The sequence below is a fragment of the Cannabis sativa genome, chromosome 9 (assembly GCF_029168945.1).
Source record: "Cannabis sativa cultivar Pink pepper isolate KNU-18-1 chromosome 9, ASM2916894v1, whole genome shotgun sequence".
NCBI classification, from domain to species: Eukaryota; Viridiplantae; Streptophyta; class Magnoliopsida; order Rosales; family Cannabaceae; genus Cannabis; species Cannabis sativa.
Genome location: NC_083609.1, coordinates 2,187,593 through 2,209,818, shown reverse-complemented (window position 1 = coordinate 2,209,818; position 22,226 = coordinate 2,187,593). Strand labels below are relative to the sequence as shown.

Here is a 22,226-nt window from a genome sequence, read left to right as displayed (position 1 = left end):
ATTATTCATTAATAAAATATTTTTATATAAAAATTCTAAAAATAATATATTCAAGAATAACATCTAATCTTACTAAACGAATTAATATTTTTTTAGGTTTATTTTATATGGGGTAAATACTATTTTGGACCCTCTGTTTTGTAAAAGTTACTAATTGGACCCTCTGTTTTGTTAAATGATAAAATGGACCCTATATTTTCCAAAATTATACAAATAAGACTCTGAACTGATTTTTTGTCAAAATAAAACTTAATAATAATCTGATCAATGTTATCACAAAACTGGTTACATTTTCTGTATCTGTTCGTATTAAAAATTATCTTAAAGTTAATTATATTAAAAAATAAAATAGTTGAAAATTGTGTTCAGGGTCCTATTTTTACTATTTTGAAAAATATAAGGTCCATTTTATCATTTAACAAAACAAATGGTCCAATTGATAACTTTTGCTAAATACGGAGTCCAAAATAGTATTTACCTTTTATATGATATGCATTTCAATTATTAATAATAAAACCTTCTAAAAATATTAATATTAAACGCATACGTACTCTTATATGCAAACATTGTATGATTAAATATATATTTTTTTTCTCGCTAAAATATTTGCGGTATCATTAAATTTGTAAATCTACTAAGAAAATAGCATGAAAATATCAGTCCGGACAAAACTTTCACTAAACTGACAACCTAAAAAAGAACCGCCAGCACGAACTGAAAAATTGACCACCTTATTTGTAAATCGTTTAACAAAAAATATAGTAACATTGTTTAACAAGAAAGTACACGTTTACAATTAGAAATACGCAAACCAAATAGAGAATATGACCAATTGTCGAACAACTACTTGACAATCATTTTCAATAACAATATGAGAAAGATTCTGATATTTGACTGTGAACCTATTTAACTCTCAGAGCTTCCACCATAAACAGTTAACTTTGAATCATTTTTAATTAATTACAGTTCCTTCATGATTATGCGCTACTCAACCAATTTCAAAGCTAATGCTCTCATTAACAATAGAAGCATATCTATATTGATCTTAATCATGTTTCTAACAGGTAACATTAATAATCATTACTATTACTAATAACAGAAAAAGAAGTAGACTTCTTGATTAAATACTTAATAAATTCGATTAATAATTTGTTTGTATGACTATAAAAAATCATATTTTTAGTCACAATAAAATTTGTGACTAATAGTGAAAAAGTTGTGACTAATTATAAATTAGTATTCTTAATTATATTGTGACTAAAAGGTCTGTAATTAAAGTATTAGTCAAAAAAATTATAATTTATTGTATTTAAATATATTTTTAGTCACAATACGTCATAATACTTATTGTGACTAGTTAAAACTACATTAGTAATAACATGTATTTAAATATTATGTTTTAGTCACAAGTAATATTTTGTTGTAACTAAAAGTTATATTTAATTAAAAATAATATATTGTGATTAAAAAATTATTACTAAAACTAACTGTTTTTTTAGTATATAAATATAATCATATATGTTCACTAGTATATATACTACTTAATTTGTGGCCACTATAATATTATTCCATGATCAACTATATGATGAGATCAAAAGGCAATAATATAATTAAAAGAAAAAAAGAAGAAGAAGATATTAACGATTGCTGGATGTCACAAAGGAGAGTTACAATTTGAAGGCTAAAAAAGTGTTTGTGAATGTGTGAAGAATAGACAATCAATTACATATATATTTATATAAAATGGCAACAACTTGTGATAGAGCCAATCACAATCTGAGAGATATAATAAAATATAAGAAATATTATAATACAAAATATAGGGGACGATTTTGTCCTATCATGTATTTATACGGAATGTATTCTGTGGTACATTAAATAGGTCTCAGGGTACATTAGATGGGTCTCAGGGTACGTTAACATTTTTAACCCTAATTACCCTTAGATCAATCTCAGCCCTCAGATCAAATAACTCTCCCATCTAACGGCTGCCGTACATCACGGAATACATTCTGTGAAAGTATATCACGGAACAAAATCGTGTCACTATATATATGATGCTGATTGCAGCACGATTTTGTCCCATATTGGAAAGTGAGTGTGAGTGTCAACAGTACTACTATTCTCTCCAACACAGTTATGAATATTTAGCTGTAATTCAGTATTTATACAGCTAAATATATACATAAATAAAAGTAAAGATATTATAATAAAAAAATTTTGCAATAAATATATTATATATATATTACAAGTTAAAATAAAATTATTAATTGTACATAAATAAACCACAACAAAAGCAACAAACGACATGAGCTTTATATTGAAATGAGTCATAAGTCTCATTTTATTTCCATTAATAAATTAGAAATTAACTAAACAACAATAAAATTGATTTAATATAATCATCAAGAGTGAGTAGTGTTTGGCCATATATATTGTAACTCATAATCATTATCTTGCCAAATATAAAGATATAATCCACTCTTTAAAACTTCCCAATAACACTTATTATCAAGACACCTAAAAGCATCTCTTTTGGTCACAAACACATCAAAATGACCTCTCATCATCACCATTTTTTCCTTATCATAAACCCAACTCATGTCACAAAAGAAAAGAGTTGTTCTCATGAAATTTATTCTAAAACTCCATTTAAAACTTTCCCCGAAAAACAACTCATGCATACCAAGATCGTCGTCTTTTGATTGGCAATGGAGAGTTAGCGTCGTGTTTAAATCGATAAAATTTACTAGAGAGACTTGGTGCTTGGCTTTCACTATAGATGATAATGCAAGGAGTAGTAGTACTAGAGGAAACATAGAGCTTAGAAAAGATTTCATGGTTTTTATTTTTAATTTGATTTGAGTTTTCTTTTTTTTATTTCTAATAATAATGTGAAGATGTGTTGTTATGTTACCTTTTTTATATTGGTAAATAAGAAACGTATATGTGTAATTTTATACATGTGGCAAAAAGGAGAGAAGGAAAATTTGAGACTTTTGTTTGGATGTGATTAATTACTTGTTATGGTTTTATGAGAGGTTTCAAACTATTTCAACGAATCATGTTAAAAAGTAAAAAAATAAATAAATAAATAAAGAACACCTATTTAGATGCCACGTGTATGGTGCATGGGGAAGACAATTAGAAAAAGAGTTTTGGTATAGAGCATTGTTATTGGGCACCAGTGGTGTCTAGCACCCTTAAGACGTATCGTCTTGCGATTGGCTAGTGATACTCCTTAAAAGCTATTATATTAAACTATATAAGACCCGATACTTAATTAGACCAATAGCGATATTGACACGTAGGAAAGTACTTACTTGGCATCATTAATGCTTTTTAGCATTTCTCTTTGGGATATGATGATAGAATAGTATAATATAATAATGTTTATATCGATAAAATGTAAACCATATATGACAAATAGAAACAAAGTTACAAATTATTAACTTCTAATACTACAAAAAAAATTAACTTTTCGTCACAACAAAACTTGTGACTAAAAGTAAAAAGGTTGTGACTAATTATAAATTATTATTCTTATATTATGACTAAAAGATCTTAAAATCAGTGGCTGCAAGAAGTTAAGTTGCTAAGTTAGTCAGGACTTAACAAACTCTATTTATGAGCGAGATCTCCACGTCAGCTTAAGTATAGGTGTTTCTGGGAGCAAGTATGAGAACTTCTGGAATCACAGACTAAAGCACTCCCAGGAAGAGCTTCTTGGATAGGAAAGAGCTAGTTGGAGTCAACTATTCGAAACTCCTTTTTTAGGAGGAGCAGCTAGCCATCCGGAACTCCTTTCTGGGGAAAGTTAGCTTTCTTGAGTACCCTTCCTGGAAGATCGACAAGAAAGCCTTCCAGGACCTACTTCCATGAGTCAACAACTTTCCAAGAATAACTTTTACAACCGTTTTTATTTGAAGGAATTATACCACAAGTCCAATTTTATCTGGGTTTTCAATCTCAATCTCACTTATGGTCTATAGTTTCTAAGAAATAACTCTAGATTAAGAAAAGGACACAAAGAAAAAATATATTTTTCTTTTAATCTAATAATTATACTACATGTTTAAAATTATAGGATTCCATCTTAAAATTAATTGGTGATAAATGAAGTAGCTTATGTTCTTGTATATGTCTCAACACTCTACCATATATTCCATGTAAAACAATATTCACAATAATACAAAACATTAAAATAGCCTCCACAAAATTATTCAAAATAAATTTAAATATTTTTTTTATGACAATTAAACACCACTACAATAAAAATCTTGAGTTAGCTAGTTACTCATAATATTAGTATAAAATTTAAAATTAATAATTAGTCATAATGAGGTGTATATATTGGAATATGCTTGAAATGAGGTGTGCACTATATAGTACAATTTGCAGCAAGACATTAGTAATAATAATAAGGCACTCTTTATTATTTGATTGATCCAACAAAAATTTCAAGAGATTGAGAAACATATAAATTTGAACCATATGCATATGATCATGAGTGTTGATCAAAATTTGGGATCACTAGTACTAGCTATTACTAGTGACTTTGGCCATGAATATTGTAACTCATACTCATTATGAAGATAATTAAAGAGATACAATCCACTCTGTGAAACTTTCCAATAACATTTGCTATCATGACAATCATTTTTTTGGGCATCAAAAACAACAAAATGACCTTTAAGACCTCCTTGACTAGTACTCATATCACAATAGAATAGAGTAGTTCTAAAGAAATTTATATTGAAACTCCAATTGAAATTATCACCATATGACACAATATGAGTCCCAAGATCATCATCTGCTGATTTGCAATGAACACTCAATGTTGTGTTTACATCTAAGAAATTGATTATGTAGACAGTGTACTTGGCATTGACACATGAGTAATTGTTCATGCACAATAATATTCCAAGAATTACACCAAAAATATTAATGCTCTTATTATTCATGGTGATATATGTATATAAAAAAATTTATATAAAATATAATTTTGTGATGTGATTTGATGTTTAAGAAGAAGATATGTGATTATATCTTGTACTTTGTATTTATATTGCAAAAATTACAAAAAAAAAATCTAAGATTAATTTCATATATATTGTTGTTGAGATTACGATACTATCTTATTAGGAATGATATAATAAAATTAATAAAAGAATATCTTTGCATTTTTTTTTTGAAACACATATATATATTTGGTATTACATCAATTCATCATAAATTATTTTTAATTGTATATATGATTTCACTATAAAAAGAAAGAAATTAAGTACGTTTATTATAATCCATGGTGTTTGAAACTTGAAAGAGATTTTCTTTCTCTTAATAATAATAATAAAAAAAAAAAGAGAGATTTTATTTTAATCAATGAGTGACATAAGTACAATTATGTATTTATAAAAAGGAAATTACTAAAATATTTTGATTTTTGAAGTGTGGCATTTGTTTGGAATCTGGACACAGATGCCAAATTAGATAAATTATGTACGTTGTTGGGTTAAAATGAAATCCTTCATGTAGAATAATGTGTAGAATTGGCCAAATGGCTGGGGCAGTTTGTTCCAGCAAATTTTCTTAAAAGGTTACCTCTGTGTTAGAATTGGTTTTCCAATAGACAAACTAGTTACTATTTACACGAAAACTAACTTTGATGCATGTGGATATCAATATTTGACACGTGACAAGAAAAAAAAATATATTTATGGAGTTGTGAAATCTTGAGTCATAGTAGTCGACTTGAGAGAGGTCTCTAGCCTTATGCCCGAATTGATTCCGAGAACTCTAAAATGGGTGTTTAGATCCCAACAAGTTGTTTCTAATGCACCATCATTCAGTATTCTGAACCAAAAAGACAAGAATATTCCAAATCTGCGACCTGAAAATTGAAAAGAGACGAAACAACATCCCAAAAGTCAACCCGAGTGCCTAGGATTTTCATCTAACGTCTAGGATTTTCACCCAGCGCCCAGGTTGACATTCCTAACTATAGTTTCAGTTTTCGAGTCCATCTTAGTGCAAATAGCTCAAATTTTGTACTTAGACATGAATAAGACTTATCACGAATCGATCAGAATCAGAACACTTACCATTTGGAGCATCCAGGCACACAGTGCACAGGCCACCTAGTGATGCATCCAGCGCCTAGATTGATATTTTGTCAACCTAACTTATTTCCAATCAGTTTTCTCAAAAAGTGCTTTAGGCATCTTTTCTATTTTTAAAAATAACGAAGATACAAACGATCTCGAAGAGCAATGAGATTGTCTAAGGGTTGAAACAGGGACCCAACAACGCCCAAGTTGACATGGGCACTGGGAGTGGGCCATGCGCCCAGCAGGTTCACGTGCAATCTAGTTCGCATGTTTTTGCCCTTCAAACACAAATTTTGCTATTGAAATTCTTCTTATTATGGTTAAAAATGGGGTAGGAGACCTCATCACAATCTCTAATGCCATAGAAGTATCAAAACAAGTCCCATGAAGTTTCCAGAGAAGCACCCAGCGCCCAGGTGACATGTGGCTCGGTGCGTTGGGTTCTGCTTATCTGATTTTGATTTCGTCTCGAGCATCTGACTATTTTTTCGTAGTAAATGAGAATTACAACTTGTGACAAGTCAAATTCATACTTTGATATTCACCTTTTCAATAAGGTGAAATATTGACAAAATCGAAGAGTTTCGAGTCTACTCGATTCACAAAAAAGCGACATCTTCGAGAACTGGTAAACAACTTTACCAAAACTAAGAAATTGATCAAGTGATTTCAAAATATCACTTAGGCATCAAAAAAATACAAGTCTGGGATATTTTTTTCACTTACCCAACATCCAGGTTGACATCAGTATGACAACTTGGGCGTAGGGTGTCAACCTGAATGTTGGGTCCTGAACAACCTTCAGTAAAACGATCATAAATCCCTCAATATTGATCCAATCGACGCGATTCAACTTGCATTTTAAAGCTCTTTCAAGTCATGTCCCACACCCATATAACAATATTAAAGATTTCAAGTCCAAAATTTGTTCCCAAAATAAGTGCAATTTTTTTCGCAGATCACCCGAAAACGATCCAACGGACGAGATTCAAGCTCCAAAAATTGACGAATTTCATCAAGAGTCAATTTTAGCCATTAGATTCTCAATAATGGCCAAGATCAACCCAAAGTGATTTTTTCATATTTTTTTGTTTAATAGGTATTCATTCCCTATAAAAGGAGAGCTTCACTAGTTCATTTTTTACATTCAACTAAGTCCCCACAAGGTCAGAGCATCTCTCTACTTTCTCTCTCTAGAAATTTAAGCTATTTTCTTAGTCAAATCTCTTTGTAATTCTCATGAGAAATAAGGACTCGAAGTAGACATAGCTCTATCACTATCGCGACATTGAGAGTGAATTATTTTAAATTCTGTACGTCTCCCAGGGGGCTCTGGGACCCAACTGGGTCATGTTCATCTAGAGAATTAGGGTTGGGAGAAGAAAGTTTTAACGATGGAGATAAGAAAGAGAGGAAATGTGTTGAACAAGAGGTGAAATCACAAACGAATAATGTCAATTGGATAACTACTGTGTACACCTGTGTAGATAAGTGAAATTAAAACTTCGAAGTCAATACAGTAATAATACAGTCGGTATTTAACGGTGATATCCAGCTGGTACCTCAAATTTGTAAAGAAAAATAAACATAAGGGAGTTTTGCTACCAAAAAAAAAAATAAAGGGATTAAGTGTAAAAAATAAGCCATTGGAGATGGTCTAAATACCTAAAGTCTTGAATTTGTAAGCAGCATAAACCTAATAATTTTTTTTAACGGCATAAGAACCAAATGTTTGTAAAATTATAATTTTCCTCCAGTTTTGTCAGTACAATCTCCGTTTTAAATTTATTAAAAGAAGATTTAGATATAATTGATACTACATGTTTCTATTCAAACCCAATAAGCTAGAATATGTCATGTTTAAGACAATATTAGATCTCAGTATTAACGAAACCAAAGAGAAATTATAATTTTATGAACATTAAATATTTGTACCATTAAAAAAATTATTAGATTTATGTTGTTTAAAAACTCAAAATTTAGTTACTTACGCGGCTATTAACCTTAATATTTATATGAAACTTGAAATCTGTGTAGTTTTTCAGTGTTGTGGGAGGTGGAGGATGGGCCCAAAACTCCAAAATTTTGCCAAAAGAGGAATTATTTCACAAATATACAAAAACAATAAAAAAATTATAAAAATACGGTTTCACGAAATTTTTAAACATTTTTATGATTTTTTTTATTTTATCTACAAAAAATACGATCTTTTTATGTTGTACTCTTGTTAATTAATTTATTGTTAATTTTTTGTTATCTGTATGTTTTTTTTTATGTTATTTAGATGTTATTTTCATGTTACTTTTATGTAGTTTTTTTATAGTTTTCGTGTTGTACTTTTTATAGAAAACCGTAAAAATATAAAAAAAAAAAAAAAAAAACAATCTTTAGATGTAAAAAAGTAATTTTTTTTTTTATAAAAAATGGTGTGTTATATAATTATTCCCAAAAAAACAAAATTTTGATGTTATGTGTGTTATTTAAAAAAACACACAAAAATTTAGAAATTCCAATTTTTATTAATTTGCTCAAAGCCGAATGAAAATCTTCTGTTAAAAATTGGTATCTTATATTAAATATGTTAACGGTTTTTGTTAATTCAGTTAAAAGTTTAACTTTTTAATAAATAAAATATTAGTTGATGTGTCAAATTTAAATTAATTTAACATAAAATATGTAGGACACTAATTTTTAATTGAGGATCTTCATTCCTTACATTCTTGGGCGCCCGGCCCTACTTGAAATAAGTAGTAACAAAGTGTATATTGACAATTGGATCCATCAAAAGGTGACTAATGTAAAATGCAACAAGACATTAGTAATAATAAGAAGAAGAAAGAAAACATAAAGAACAAAGAAAGAGTAATATAATTATAATAATAAGGAACTTTTTATTATTTCATTGATCTAACAAAAAAAAACAAGAGAAATATGCAAGAGAGATGCATATATGATCAAGAGTAGTGTTGATCAAAATTTGGGATCAATAGTAGTACTAGCTACTATTGACTTTGGCCATGAATATTGTAACTCATACTTATTAAGACGATAATTAAATAGATACAATCCACTGTTTGAAACATCCCAATAACATTTGTTATCATGGCAATCATATTTTTGGGCATCAAAAACAACAAAATGACCTTTGAGATCTCCTTTACTTGTACTCATATCACAATAGAATAGAGTAGTTCTAAAGAAATTTATGTTGAAACTCCAATTGAAATTATCACCATATGACACAATATGAGTCCCAAGATCATCATCTGCTGATTTGCAATGAACACTCACTGTTGTGTTTACATCTAAGAAATTGGTTATGTAAACAGTGTACTCTGCATTCACACATGAATAGTTGTTCATGCACAATAATAACCCAAGAATTACACCAAAAATACTAATGCTATTATTATTCATCCTCATATATATTATTATTCTATTTTGTAATGTGGTGTTTTTTGATGTTTAAGAAGAAGATGTACTTTGTATTTATACTGTAAAAAAAATAAAATTTTATGTAATTATATTGAGATTCCGATGCAATATCTTTATTAGGAATGATATATTAAATGTAATAAAAGCATATATTTTACATATTTCTAATTATATCAATTCACCATAAATTATTTATTTATTTGATATATATATGGTATGATTCCGCTATAAAAACGATAGAAATATAATACATTTATTATCATATGTGTAAATTACCAACTATAGATAAAAAATCAAACCAAATATAGTATTTATCTAATTTTTATAGTATATTCTTAATTTTTATTTCATTATTATTTTTATTTATATTATTTATAAAAGAAAATAAATTTAAAATATTTTATAACTATTTAGCAACGTATGCAATTGCAAACTATTAAAAAAGTTCCTAATAATATCATTTATTTTCTTTTCATATATCATAGCCATAAAATGAAATAAAAACAATAACAATAATAATAATAATAATAATAATAATAATAATAATAATAAAAAGTGATATTTTTAGATTCCTTAAGTAATATTAAAGGAGAAAGCATTCCCTTTTTATATGGGAAATTTACATGGTATACTAACTTTTGTCATTTTTTTACAAAAATATTGTCAGGCGGTATTTTTTACTTTTTTACTGTATTTTTTTATAAGTTTCATACTGTAGTATACTGTGTTAAGTTTTCACTGGTGTTGTACTGGTGTTTTACTAGTGTTCTACTGTTGTTTTGAGTTATTCTGCTTTGTGTTTTACTGGTGTTTTATAAAAACACAGTATTTTTGAAAAAAAAATTCGTGTGGCAGTATTTTTGTAAAAGTTAACCCAAATTTCAATATTTTTGTAAATTTTTCTTTTATATTCCCTTAATCCTAGCCACCTCCTAATATTTGTAAATAGTGGGAAAAAAAAAATTATACGATAAAATTACAAATTTTTATAATTTTTTGTTCAAAAATATAGTTTTTTTTTCAAAAAAGTTATTTTATTGGAAAAATTGAAGAAAAAGTAAAAAAAAAAAAAGGAAAACTAGGTAAGGGTAACTAAGTACTAGAGTAACCATAGAGGTAGCCAGTTACTTTATACTTTTTCACTCATATTTTGTAACCTTTTTTAAAAATTTCCCATAACCATTTACAATAAAAATAAAATAATGCTTATCATGAAATGAGGTGGAAATAGAAAAGCAAACAGAGCCGGCCCAAGGGCACCCTAACACAAAAATCTTTGGAAAAAAAAAAGGAATTATTTTACAAAAATATAAAAACAACAAAAAAAATTACAAAAATACGGTTTTACGAAATTTTAAACATTTTAACGATTTTTTTAATTTTATTTATAGAAAATACGGTCTTTTTTTATTGTAATCTTGTTAATTTGTTGTTGATTTTTTGTTATCTGTATGTTATTTTTTGTTGTTATTTTGATATTATTTTCATGTTAGTTTTCCTGTTAATTTTATGTTGTTTTCGTGTTATTTTTTGGAAAACTGTAAAAATATAAAAAAACATTCTTTGAACGTAAAAATATAAATATTTTATAAAAAATAGTACCTTATGTAATTATTCCAAAAAAAATGCCCCAATATATTTTCAAAAATACCAGTTTAAATTTTAATCACCATTTATCTAAGAAAATATAATTATTTTTTAGAAAAAGGCCTAATTTATTCTTCAAAATATTATATTTTATATTTTATTTACAAAAAGATTCAATTATTTTCCAAAATATTAATTTTTATTTTTTTACCACTATATCCATATTTTTTAAGATATACCCAACTTTATATACAAAATGCCATGTTTTTTTAGTATTGGAATGGGACAGAATTGTTAAAGGAATTTTTATTCCACAATTAACAACTACTACTCTATGTAAGTAAACTTCTCATAGTCATATATATATTACATGTGAACCAACTCATGTATAATAATGCAATGACATGTGAAATTTGAACCTCTAAATCCACACAACAATGAATCTAAATAATGAAAATAAATGTAAAAAATAACATTCCTCTCATATCATACAACATAAGCTATTTACTACTACTATTACTACATATAGTATTATATTTTTATGGAACATACCAGCAAGTGAGCTAAAATCCCAGCTTTAGTTTCCACCAGCAAAGCCTGCTAATCGAGAAATTTCATCTTCTAGACGAGAACAGTGAGTCTTCAACTGATCATGAAGTTCATTATTACTTGACTCAGGCTGAGTTTGGTGCCACTCAGACAGACCATTAACAATAACTTTCAAACCACTCTGTAATAGTTCCATTCCCTTGCTAATTCCATCAGGAAGTTTCCTTTTTCTGCTGTGTTGCTTCTCTACATCAACCTCCATGGATTGCTTTTCATCATCAATTTCCATTGTTTCAGATACAGCAACAGTTTCTGTTTTGATAGTTGGGATCTTTTGAAACATTTCCTTCAAAATCAGACCCTCCTTTGAAAGCTGTCCTAGTTGCTCACCCCCGGATGATGAAGTAGTTATGTCGATATCAGTTCCTTTGTCGAGAAATACTTTGAATTCAGACATGAATCTCTCCTCGTTTGCCTCTTTTCCATATTCTAAATCGTATGAAAGGGCTGCATTTTCAGGCACGAATCGCCAGAGCTCATCACACGAAGTGCGGGCTGAAAAAAACCCGAATGCTGTGATTGCCAAATGAATAAGAGCCCAGTGCCTTTCCTTTAACATCATTTGATACAATTGGCTAGCGGCAGAGATTTTGGTACTGTCCTTATCAGCTTCTGCCATTGGCATGTGTGCGAGACCTGCCATGAAAAGAGCAAGGTTTGGTTTGCATTCATACAAGTCTCTGTCAGAGGCTGCTGGACCTGAGATGAACAAATTTTCAAGCTCAAGAAGAAGCTTGATCATTCCCTCATATGAGTATAGGTGCTTCATGTTTGAGATGATCGCTAATGTTTCACTCAAAAGCTTGCGGTATAGCTCCTTCCTTAGTTTGTCCACACAAACACCGTAGTTATGGATTAAAGAAACTAGGAACTGCAGGATCTTCACTCCAATATCAGATAAGTTGATCTGGCTACATAACATTGAAAAACAAAATCAGTTGAAACATTGTTGAATCATTTTTTGGTTGGGATTCCCAAAAAGGTTATTCAACGACAACAAAAGAAGCTTAATATCTTGAAGAGAAGGAAATCTTTTAACTTACAGAGACTGCATTGAAGCAGACAGCGCAAATACGGGGACTCCCGAAACACCATCATTAGTAGCTGTTATTGATTTTTCTTCAAAACTTTCTATGAAGTCAAGAAAATCAGCAAGTATTCTTTCAGCTGCAATACTTTTCATCTTATCAGATAGTAAGTTCAGTGGAAAGCCCTCCATGAACAATGCTGAACACATAATTGACGACAGTTGAGATCTGCTGTCACCAATTATGGATTTGAAAACCTGGTCTACCAAAGATTGCGCCCCGAAACTGATTAGCATGCTGATTGATCTTGCCAACTTTCTCATTCCCGAACTAGGATCAAGAACTGATTGAGAAGACGCCAGTGACTTCATCAATGAACAAATCTTATTAATAAATCCACTTACCATTCCTGACTCAGCATAACGTAGAATAAAGCACCAAAGCTCCATTACAATTTCCCAGCAAAGGAAATGAGGATGGCAAAGGTTCTCAAGAAGAAATGCTTCCACTTCCATCCATGCATCGCTTGAAGATACCACAACCAAAAATGACTTTAGTGCATCCAAAAGACATGAAAACATTGGTTGCCAAACTAGCGTCTCTTTTTTCCCAGAGCAACACAATACAGGGAGTTGCAAAACGAGAACTGAAGAATACACCTCTTCATCAATTAAAGAGTCTAAAAACCATCCAAGCTTTCTGGCAAGCCCAAGTTTTATATCTTCTTTTAGATCAGGTGAACATCTCAAGAAACTAAGAAACAATGCAACCCGACCAACCAACAATGAGCTTACCCCAGTAAATACTTGAGAAGAAAGAGTGACATCCATGTGAAGCATCTTATTATGATCATTCATATCTCCAGGAATAGAATTCGCAAAGCTTTCGTCACTGAACAGGCTATCAACAACCTCTAATTTTAACTTTTGCTCCACTTGATCTGAACTTAGAAACGAATTAAGTAGATCAAAGGATGTTTTACCCAAAAGTTCTGAAAAAGCTTCACTAGCAGCTTTAAGCAGTTTGTCCTTGCTCCAAGAGACTTTAAGAGTCAAAATCATGAGGATACAGAGTGTTATCTCCCTGTGCACCGTACATGCTTGACATGGATATAAAGCTGAAATTTTGAGAGCATTAATTAAGTAAAACCTTAGTGGAATAAATTTCCTTCTTGCTTCAACTGCAGAAATAGGCTCCTTTAGCGAAGAAGACCAAGCCTCAGCAACACTTTTCAGATATTCATTAGCCAATGAGATTAGACTTGAAATGATATCTGCTACATTCATCTTAATAGCTAAGATCCCCTCACCAAGCTGAAGCAGACTTACCACACCTTTCCATGACACATTAAGTATACTTACTAAGCTTCCCCCACTATTAGCAGCAATTATGCCTATCTCATGCAGTTTTCCAATTGAACACTTTGTTATATCAATAACATGATTCATATTATTGATCACTTCACATTCCATACTACTGTTCTCTGTATCAAGCTTTTCATCAGTAACATTCCAAGTTACAGCTTCAGAATACACTCCACACAGTCTTATTACAGCATCTATAACCATATGTGCTATCTTCAACACTTCTGATCCGTGTGAATTTATTTTCTGCATTTGGATAAAGATTACTTCTGGTGATAAATGCTTAAAAGACTCTTTTGAGACAAACTTAAAAAAGAAGTAAATATAACTTTTTAGATAAATGATAAGAATTTCAAGAAGGAAACTGAATTGTCTTTATACGATGAAACTATGAAAACTCAAATCAAACCACATGCCTAACCATTTGAACTACTCTTAGGTAATTTTCATGTTTTGTGCTTGGCATTCAATGAATAAACACAAGTTACATTACAGTACCTTGATCTCTGATAACAACTCTTTGGTTAAGTTTAATTGCTCCAAAATGAACTTTTCAGTAGCATCCATCAACGTTCTGTTAGCTGATATAGGAATTCTTGCCAAAGCTGAATAACTAGCAGTGGAAAAGCTCAGAAAATCCACTAGTAGCTGAAAAGGAAATTCAGAAAATAAAAGTTTACGCAATGAGAAACTTAACCAAATAATTCACCAGAGAGATATACAAAGTTAATCATCTAGAGAAAGTTCAAAGGAAAAATACAGATGATTTACAAGTACAAACTTCTGGTCATTACCGAAAGAGTCGGTACTAGAACTAGAGCATGGGCACCCACACACAAAAGATAGAGAAAAAGAGTACAACAATAAGCTCAGATAATGTCAAATATCATCTACCTGAAAAAACAGTTCGGTATGCTCCTCTTCTTGAGACTCCCCGGAGGACATGAGAGTCATCTTCAGGTGCTTTCCGCACCATATGCTTGACTGACATGTTACATTCAAGATTTTACACTAATAGCCTAATGGAAAATAAGATATCTATAAATTTTCTTCAAGTCAAGATTAGAGTATCATCTATACCTTCGTTGCAAGGGTAAGAAACTGGCATTGACAACAGGATATACCCGATTCCAGGTGCTTTAAAGCCACATGTATTATGGCCTTGTTTAACATGCACTGAGTTACATCCAGACAAGTGTAGTCTTCCCAAAATGTCAAGCTTGTTGTCAAGGCAAAAAAACAGCATACACTTTATAACACTCATTATAATCTTGGCAGATAAAATTTGATGAAACATATAGATTACAATAACACTAGACTGCGACTTCATGAGAAAGAAACATCCTTTGGTGTGAAATCTGACTCACACATTACCTATGAGATGCCTACAAACCCATATACAAATGCAGCTGACAAATACGAATCAATCAAATGGCATGTAGAACAAAGAAAAATTGTAGTTGGAAGCTAAAATTAAGCATTGCATATTCGAAATTTCGAAGTAGAAGAAAAAAGTTGGTAAACCCAAATAAGTGATTTTTAGAAACCATGATTCGAAAGTTGAAATTACAGAAAATGATGCAAATTTCAAATTTCAGCAATGAAAGCTTAAAAATTGTAGAGAGGTCAATGGATACTGTGAGGCATTCAATAAGGGAAACCAAGTCAGATTTCTCTGATAACTTTAGTTCTCCGAGTTCATAAAGCAGCTGGGTACGGCTCTCTACAACCTGTGTACATTTGTTGGTAATCTCATAAAATCTAATCAAGTCCCAAATACTGTTTAACATAAATTTACTCTGAACCAGAAGATCAACAAGTTCACAAACTCTCTACAATCCCTTTTCTGTTAATATTATTACTTCAAATTCGAATAGCCAAATTAAACCAACAGTAGCACGAAACATAATCTATGAAAATTGATTGGTAGAATGTGAAATACTTACATCTGAAGATTTAATGGCGTCTAATATGGTCTTCAAATCGTTGGTCGACTTCTTTGGGTCCATTCTCGTTTTTCTCTCTTCTCTCCCTGTAACGATTTGCAGTTCCCGCCTTTTTAAGATTTGGTGAAATGAAAGTGATGACCCAAATTTATTTAAATTCGGATTAGGATATCAAGATATCAAATTTACATTTTGGCCCCATTTTCTTTGGGAAATTTGAAAAACTATACTTTAAAAACCCTAATATTTTATTCTTAAACCAATACATTTCAAACTAAAAAATATATGACACTTTTATCAAAAACCCAAAAATAACCCTCATATAACTCAACCCCATTTTTCCTAACCCGCACATGCATCGGACCCCCCATCGGACCCGTCAGACCCGTCGGACTCGTCGAACCCCTAGCTTGCAAGCATCGGACCCGTCGGACCCCCATCGGACCCCATGGTCCAACCATCAGACCCGTGGTTTTTTTTTTTTTAGTTTTCAGTTGAGGCTCACGAGTTGAGAGAGAGGAAGAGAGAGGGGGGCTGGGTTCGAGAGAGGGGGGCTGGGTCTTTCGTCGGAGGTGGTGGGTGGTCCTCGGAGGTGGTGGATGGTCCTTGGTGGTCCTCGGTCTCCTCCGTGCAGCATTGATGACGGTGGGTTGAGCGTGGGTCGAGAGGGTCGGACTGGGGTTGGGGTCGGACTGGATTGCTCCGATGGGGTTTCGGGTGGTGGTGGGATGTGGGTGTGGTGATTTCGTGGGGTGGTCGGCAAAGAGAGAGAGATAAGTTTTAAGTTTTTGATTTTTTCAAATGGGAGGGGTATTTGTGAGATATTAGAAATGTGGTCATATATGACCAATATTATTAAGTATGCATTTAGGGAAAAAAAATTTAAGGTGTTGTAAGGATGGAATTTCAAATTTCCCTTTTCTTTTCAAAAGTATAGAATTATTGGTCCACATAAGGTGGGTTTTATTGGGTTTCGAGTTCGAGTGAATAGAATTAGGGAAATTTAAATGGTATACTAACTTTTGCTATTTTTTTACAAAAATACTACGAGGCGGTGTTTTTTACATTTTTACTGTATTTTTTTATAAGTTTCATACTGCAGTATACTGTGTTAAGTTTTCACTAGGGTTCTACTGGTGTTTTTAGTTGTTTTGAATTGTTCTGCTTTGTGTGACAGTATTTTTGAAAAGATTTCCGTGTGACAGTATTTTTGTAAAAGTTAACCTAAATTTCAGTATTTTTGTAAGTTTCCCTAGAATTATTATCCAAACCCGCCCATTTGTGTTATCGGGTTTTCAAATTTCGGGTGTGGGTGGGCCGGGTTCAAGCTGAACCAAGTTCGAATGGATTTTGATCGGATTTGAGTTAAACATACTTGAAATTATGCTGCACATTTTCAAATTTTTATTAATGAGCTAAAGTATTATTATAATAAATACATACAATTATATGAAAAAAAAAATAATAATTTATATGATTGAAATTTAAATATTTGTAATTATATTAATTTATAAATAAATAAATATTTATTATTATTATTAATTACTAAGTTTTTTAACATGTACTTATCTATATCGAATTTTGTAAGTTTATATTATATTTGAGTTTACATTTTTTTATGTATAGTCAGATCTCAATTTGGTCCTTATAAGATTGTGCCATGTTTAAATTTATATTTTTTCGTATTAAGTTGTGTTTATGTCTCTTAACGTTTAGAATAATTATATATTATTAATACATATTTTTTTCAATATATTTTTTTTGAAACAATACATGATTCCTCACCTTCACCACACAAAATTAACTCTAATCAACATTATACACTACAATTTTATTTAAAAGCTTGTAACATATTTTAGAACAACACAATTATACAACGTAATTAATTAGAACCATACATATATTCATTCATGCATGTATATATATATATAATTTATTGATTAATACAATAATCAATATTGTTGCATTCTAATGCTCTCTATAATATATTATATATAAACTTAATTATTAATTAATGATGAACTGACAAACTCTTTCTATTTTCCCAAACACCACCACTTTTTCGGCCACTACTTCCACCTTCACCGATACCATAACCGTCTCCATATCCAAAGCCACTACTTCCACGTCCAACACTACCTCCACCGCCTCCACCACCACCTGCACCAAAACCAGGGCTTCCTTCGCCAGTTCCATAGCCACCGCCAAACCCAAAGCCAGATCCAGAACTGCTACCTCCGCCACTCCTACTACTACTTTCACCACCACCTCCGCCGCCACCACTACCTCCGCCACTTCCATACCCTTCTCCAGAACCATAACCATAGCCACTGCTGTCTCCAGCAGTGCTATTTCCGCCACCACCGCCACCACCACCTCCACCAACTGGAGGTGCGTTACGAGCAGGCGATGGCGTTGGCGAAGGAACTACTTGAGAGCGAACACAAAAGGTTAAGCTAATTATTAGAAGTAAGAAAGTTGGAGAAAGTAGATGAAACATAATTACTATTGAGATATCAATGTAGTTTGATTAAATTGCTTGTAGTGTATTATTCTTTATGCCTTGCCATACATGTATATTTATACATATATATTACATGTACGTTAATAATCACCGAACCACAAAAACATGCATAAATTATGAGTGTTTGTATTAGTATCGGAACTTGCATAGTCTCACAATTTATTATTATTATTAATATTTTATTTTATTTTTTTGGTAAATATAAGTCATCTATATTGTTCTTGAACAAACTTTTACCATCAACTATTACAAACAATCTTCCAACTACACAAATTTTTCTCAACTAATTCTTGTTGTGACTTAATGTCTAGACTTTACAATTTATTTACAATCAAGTTCTTTATACTATTGAGAGAATTTCTAACGGTACCAAAGACACCTATTCCTAGCCTTCCAAATAAAATATATACACACAGCATTGAAGGTTAGAATATACACTTTTTTTTATAATTAAGATTACTACTTTTACATCTTCTTATCTAGTTAAGCATACATTTGAACTTGAATTGAAAGGACTCAATGTCCATCCAAGCCAGAATCTCATGAAGGCATATACACATGCATTGGAAGAATTAATAATCATGTGTCTCACTTTCTACATGTTAGAATTTTGAGGATAAAATGAATGAGGTTCCATCCCAAAACCAATTGACAATGAGAGGAGTAGCTCATTCCTCTTATATATTCTATTATCTTTCCACACATTAGCAATGTGGGACTCTCTAACATCCCCCCTCAAGATGGTAGCTATTTTACTTGCTCACCATCTTGGACAACTCGATCATAAGCGGCTCTTTTTTAGCTCACTATCCCTGATCACAAGTTGCTCTTTTTGCTCTACTTTTCGGATTGGTATTTTTGGATTTTTGGTGGCTCTTTTTTATTTTTAGCTCACTATATCCCCGAATCACAAGTGGCTTTTTTTGACATTGGCTCTTGGATCAATTTTTTTTTGGATTTTTTTGTGGCTCTTTTTTTTTCGGCTCTACTTCGATCGGTTTATTTTTTGGGGTTGGATAGTCGCTAGAGATTTTTTTTTGTTTGTTTTGCTCTGATATCATGTTAGAATTTGTGAATAAGGTGAATGAGGTTCCATCCCAAAACCAATTGGCAATGGGAGGAGTAGCTCATACATCTTATATATCACAATTTATTTCCACACATTAGCAATGTGGGACTAACTCTAATACACTCTCCTCACGTTTGGGCCTGGAAAGTGTGGGTATAACGAACGACCTTTAAGAAACCACAGGGCCAAACGTGACATTTGAAAGAATCCCACAAGGCCAAATATCGAGAAATTTGTGGGTGTACACGTCGGGAAATTTGTAGATTTTGAAACGGGTCAAAGACCCCAACACTGGAAATTGACATACATTGGCCGAAAGGTCCCAAATGGAGGTTAAATGGGAGACAGCGGAAGTATCTGTTTGGACCGGTGGCACTTTGGCTCACAATACGGATTACAGACGGCTTTTTGGACCAGTGGCAATTTGGGCTCACAGCGGATCACTATAGCTCTGATACCATGTTTAACACTACACCATAAATTCAGCATCAGTTCTCTATTGGAACACCTTTGTCGGGATCAATCTATCCTTAGTCTTCAAACGATTCCAAAGCCCCTAGCCAAGTAATGTACCTGTGTTTTAGGACACCATATTTGATCTCCATTATGAGAGAACAAGTACTTCCCACTAACTGGACTAATAATATAGAGTACTTGCTCCAAGATTCTAGCTGCTCTTTAGAAAAACACCCAGCCATTTGATCATTTACTTGAATAATTTTTTGCCAACACTAGCTACAATCTTGGAGACTTTATGATCCCACCAATCTTTTCATTTCATACAAACTTCATGCACTCATTTTACCCATAGAACCCTATGATTCTCATCATGGTATCAGAGCAAATCAAACCAAAAAAAATCTCTTCCGACTCCAAAAAAAAAATCCGATCGAAGTAGAGCAAAAAAAAAAAAAAAGAGCCACCAAAAATCTAAAAAAAAAATGAGATGCAAGAGCCAAAAAGTCAAAAGAATGTCACTTGTGATTCGGGGATAGGAGCGAAAAAAAAAAAAAGAGCCACCAAAAATCCAAAAATACCGATCCAAAAAGTAGAGCAAAAGAGCCATTTGTGATTAGGGATAGTGAGCCAAAAAAAAAGAGCCACTTATGATCGAGTTGTCCAAGATGGTGAGCATATAAAATAGTCACCATCTTGAGGGGGGATGTTAGAGAGTCTCACATTGCCAATGTGTGAAAAGATAATAGAATATATAAGAGGAATGGGCTACTCCTCCCATTGCCAATTGGTTTTGAGTTGGAACCCTATAATTCTCATCAATATCTATTAATAAAAAAATATTTTCATTTTATATTTTATTCAAATGTACGTACCCACTTTTGTGAGTAGGTTACCCAATATACCATCACTCTTCACTTAAGTCTATTACATAATTTTTATTAACTTAAAGGGGTATAATTGAGACATCATTTATAAAAGTGTGTATATCTTAAAAAATATGAAAATAAAGATAAAAATTAAAACATATGTAAAATAAAGTGGATATACAATCTAATTTCCTCTAAATTATTTTTTTTAGCAAGAGCCCAAACATGCTTTCTCACGGCTGCCACATTCCACTTGACCAACCTCTTAAAGCCTAGCCCACCATATATATATTTCTCTTTGCAAACATCAGACCAAGCAATTAAATCTAGGAGGCGTTTGGTTGGGAGAAATGAAAATATAGGAATGGGAATAGGAATTGGAATAGGAATAGGAATTGAATAGAATAAAATTTAAAATACATAAAAAAAATTGATAAAAAAATTATTAATTTTTTTTTCTTGTTACATTGGGAATGATCATTCTTTTCTTTTTAAAATGGAATAGACATTCCACCAAAATAATGGAAAGAGTGTTATTCCAATACTTTAAAATGCAACTAAACGAAGGAATGGAATAAAAATTGTTTCTTTTCCATTTCATTACCTCCAACCAAATGACACCCTAGTGTTTTTTTTTCTTTGAATGTAGCGTAATGGTATTTTACAATCAGTTAATAGCTTAATAGTTTCAAGGTGCTAAGTTCAAACTCATGATCTCTTCCTTTTTCCCACCCCTCTCTCACCACTAAACTAGCTTTAGTGGCTTAAACGTAATGTTTTCAAATCAGCAATACAACTTCAAAGGAAATTTTTGTAAATTTGTACAGTTATGTTTAAGATTTTTTTTGGGAAGAATCATTAGCCTAATATTTTATATTTAATATTTAATATTTTATATTTTGTAACAAAAACACAGCTAGCTACAGACATTTTTCTAGCATTCCTAGAATTTGCCAGCTAATATTTTCTCCCATTTAATTTTAATAATAAAAGTAAATAATATGTCGGCATTAATATTATTGTCATTACAATTGAAAATCTTATATAACTAAATAGAATATTTAAGGATACTTGGGTCGAATATACATTTTCTATTTATTTTAGTATTAACACATTCTGTACAAAATAAGAGATTTAAAAGAATTTAACATATTAAAAATAGAATTTAAATAGCCTGTTGTATACAATATTTTTTTTATTTTATACACATATAAAATAAATTATTTAAAATT

General features: G+C 31.3%; 2 protein-coding genes across 3 annotated transcripts; both read right to left on the bottom strand.

The window, feature by feature from the left end:
* Positions 1 to 8,774: 8,774 nt before the first annotated feature.
* Positions 8,775 to 16,498, bottom strand: LOC115721774 (uncharacterized). Of its 2 annotated transcripts, XM_061103761.1 has the most exons (8): positions 16,077 to 16,498; positions 15,768 to 15,860; positions 15,211 to 15,345; positions 15,025 to 15,114; positions 14,629 to 14,778; positions 12,782 to 14,376; positions 11,682 to 12,649; positions 8,775 to 9,442 (listed from the first exon to the last, which is right to left on the bottom strand). In XM_061103761.1, the coding sequence occupies exons 1-7, from the start codon at positions 16,137 to 16,139 to the stop codon at positions 11,707 to 11,709; spliced, it is 3,069 nt and encodes a 1,022-aa protein (XP_060959744.1). In that variant the 5' UTR covers positions 16,140 to 16,498; the 3' UTR covers positions 8,775 to 9,442; positions 11,682 to 11,706. The 2 variants fall into 2 exon arrangements, with proteins under 2 accessions (XP_060959744.1, XP_030506708.2); XM_030650848.2 differs by lacking the exon at positions 8,775 to 9,442 and having other exon boundaries at positions 11,421 to 12,649.
* A 1,589-nt stretch (positions 16,499 to 18,087) lies between these two features.
* Positions 18,088 to 20,367, bottom strand: LOC115722644 (putative glycine-rich cell wall structural protein 1). Its single transcript, XM_030651903.2, has 2 exons — positions 20,243 to 20,367; positions 18,088 to 18,532 (listed from the first exon to the last, which is right to left on the bottom strand). Exons 1-2 carry the CDS (start codon positions 20,365 to 20,367, stop codon positions 18,088 to 18,090), a joined length of 570 nt encoding a protein of 189 aa, XP_030507763.2.
* Positions 20,368 to 22,226: the final 1,859 nt, after the last annotated feature.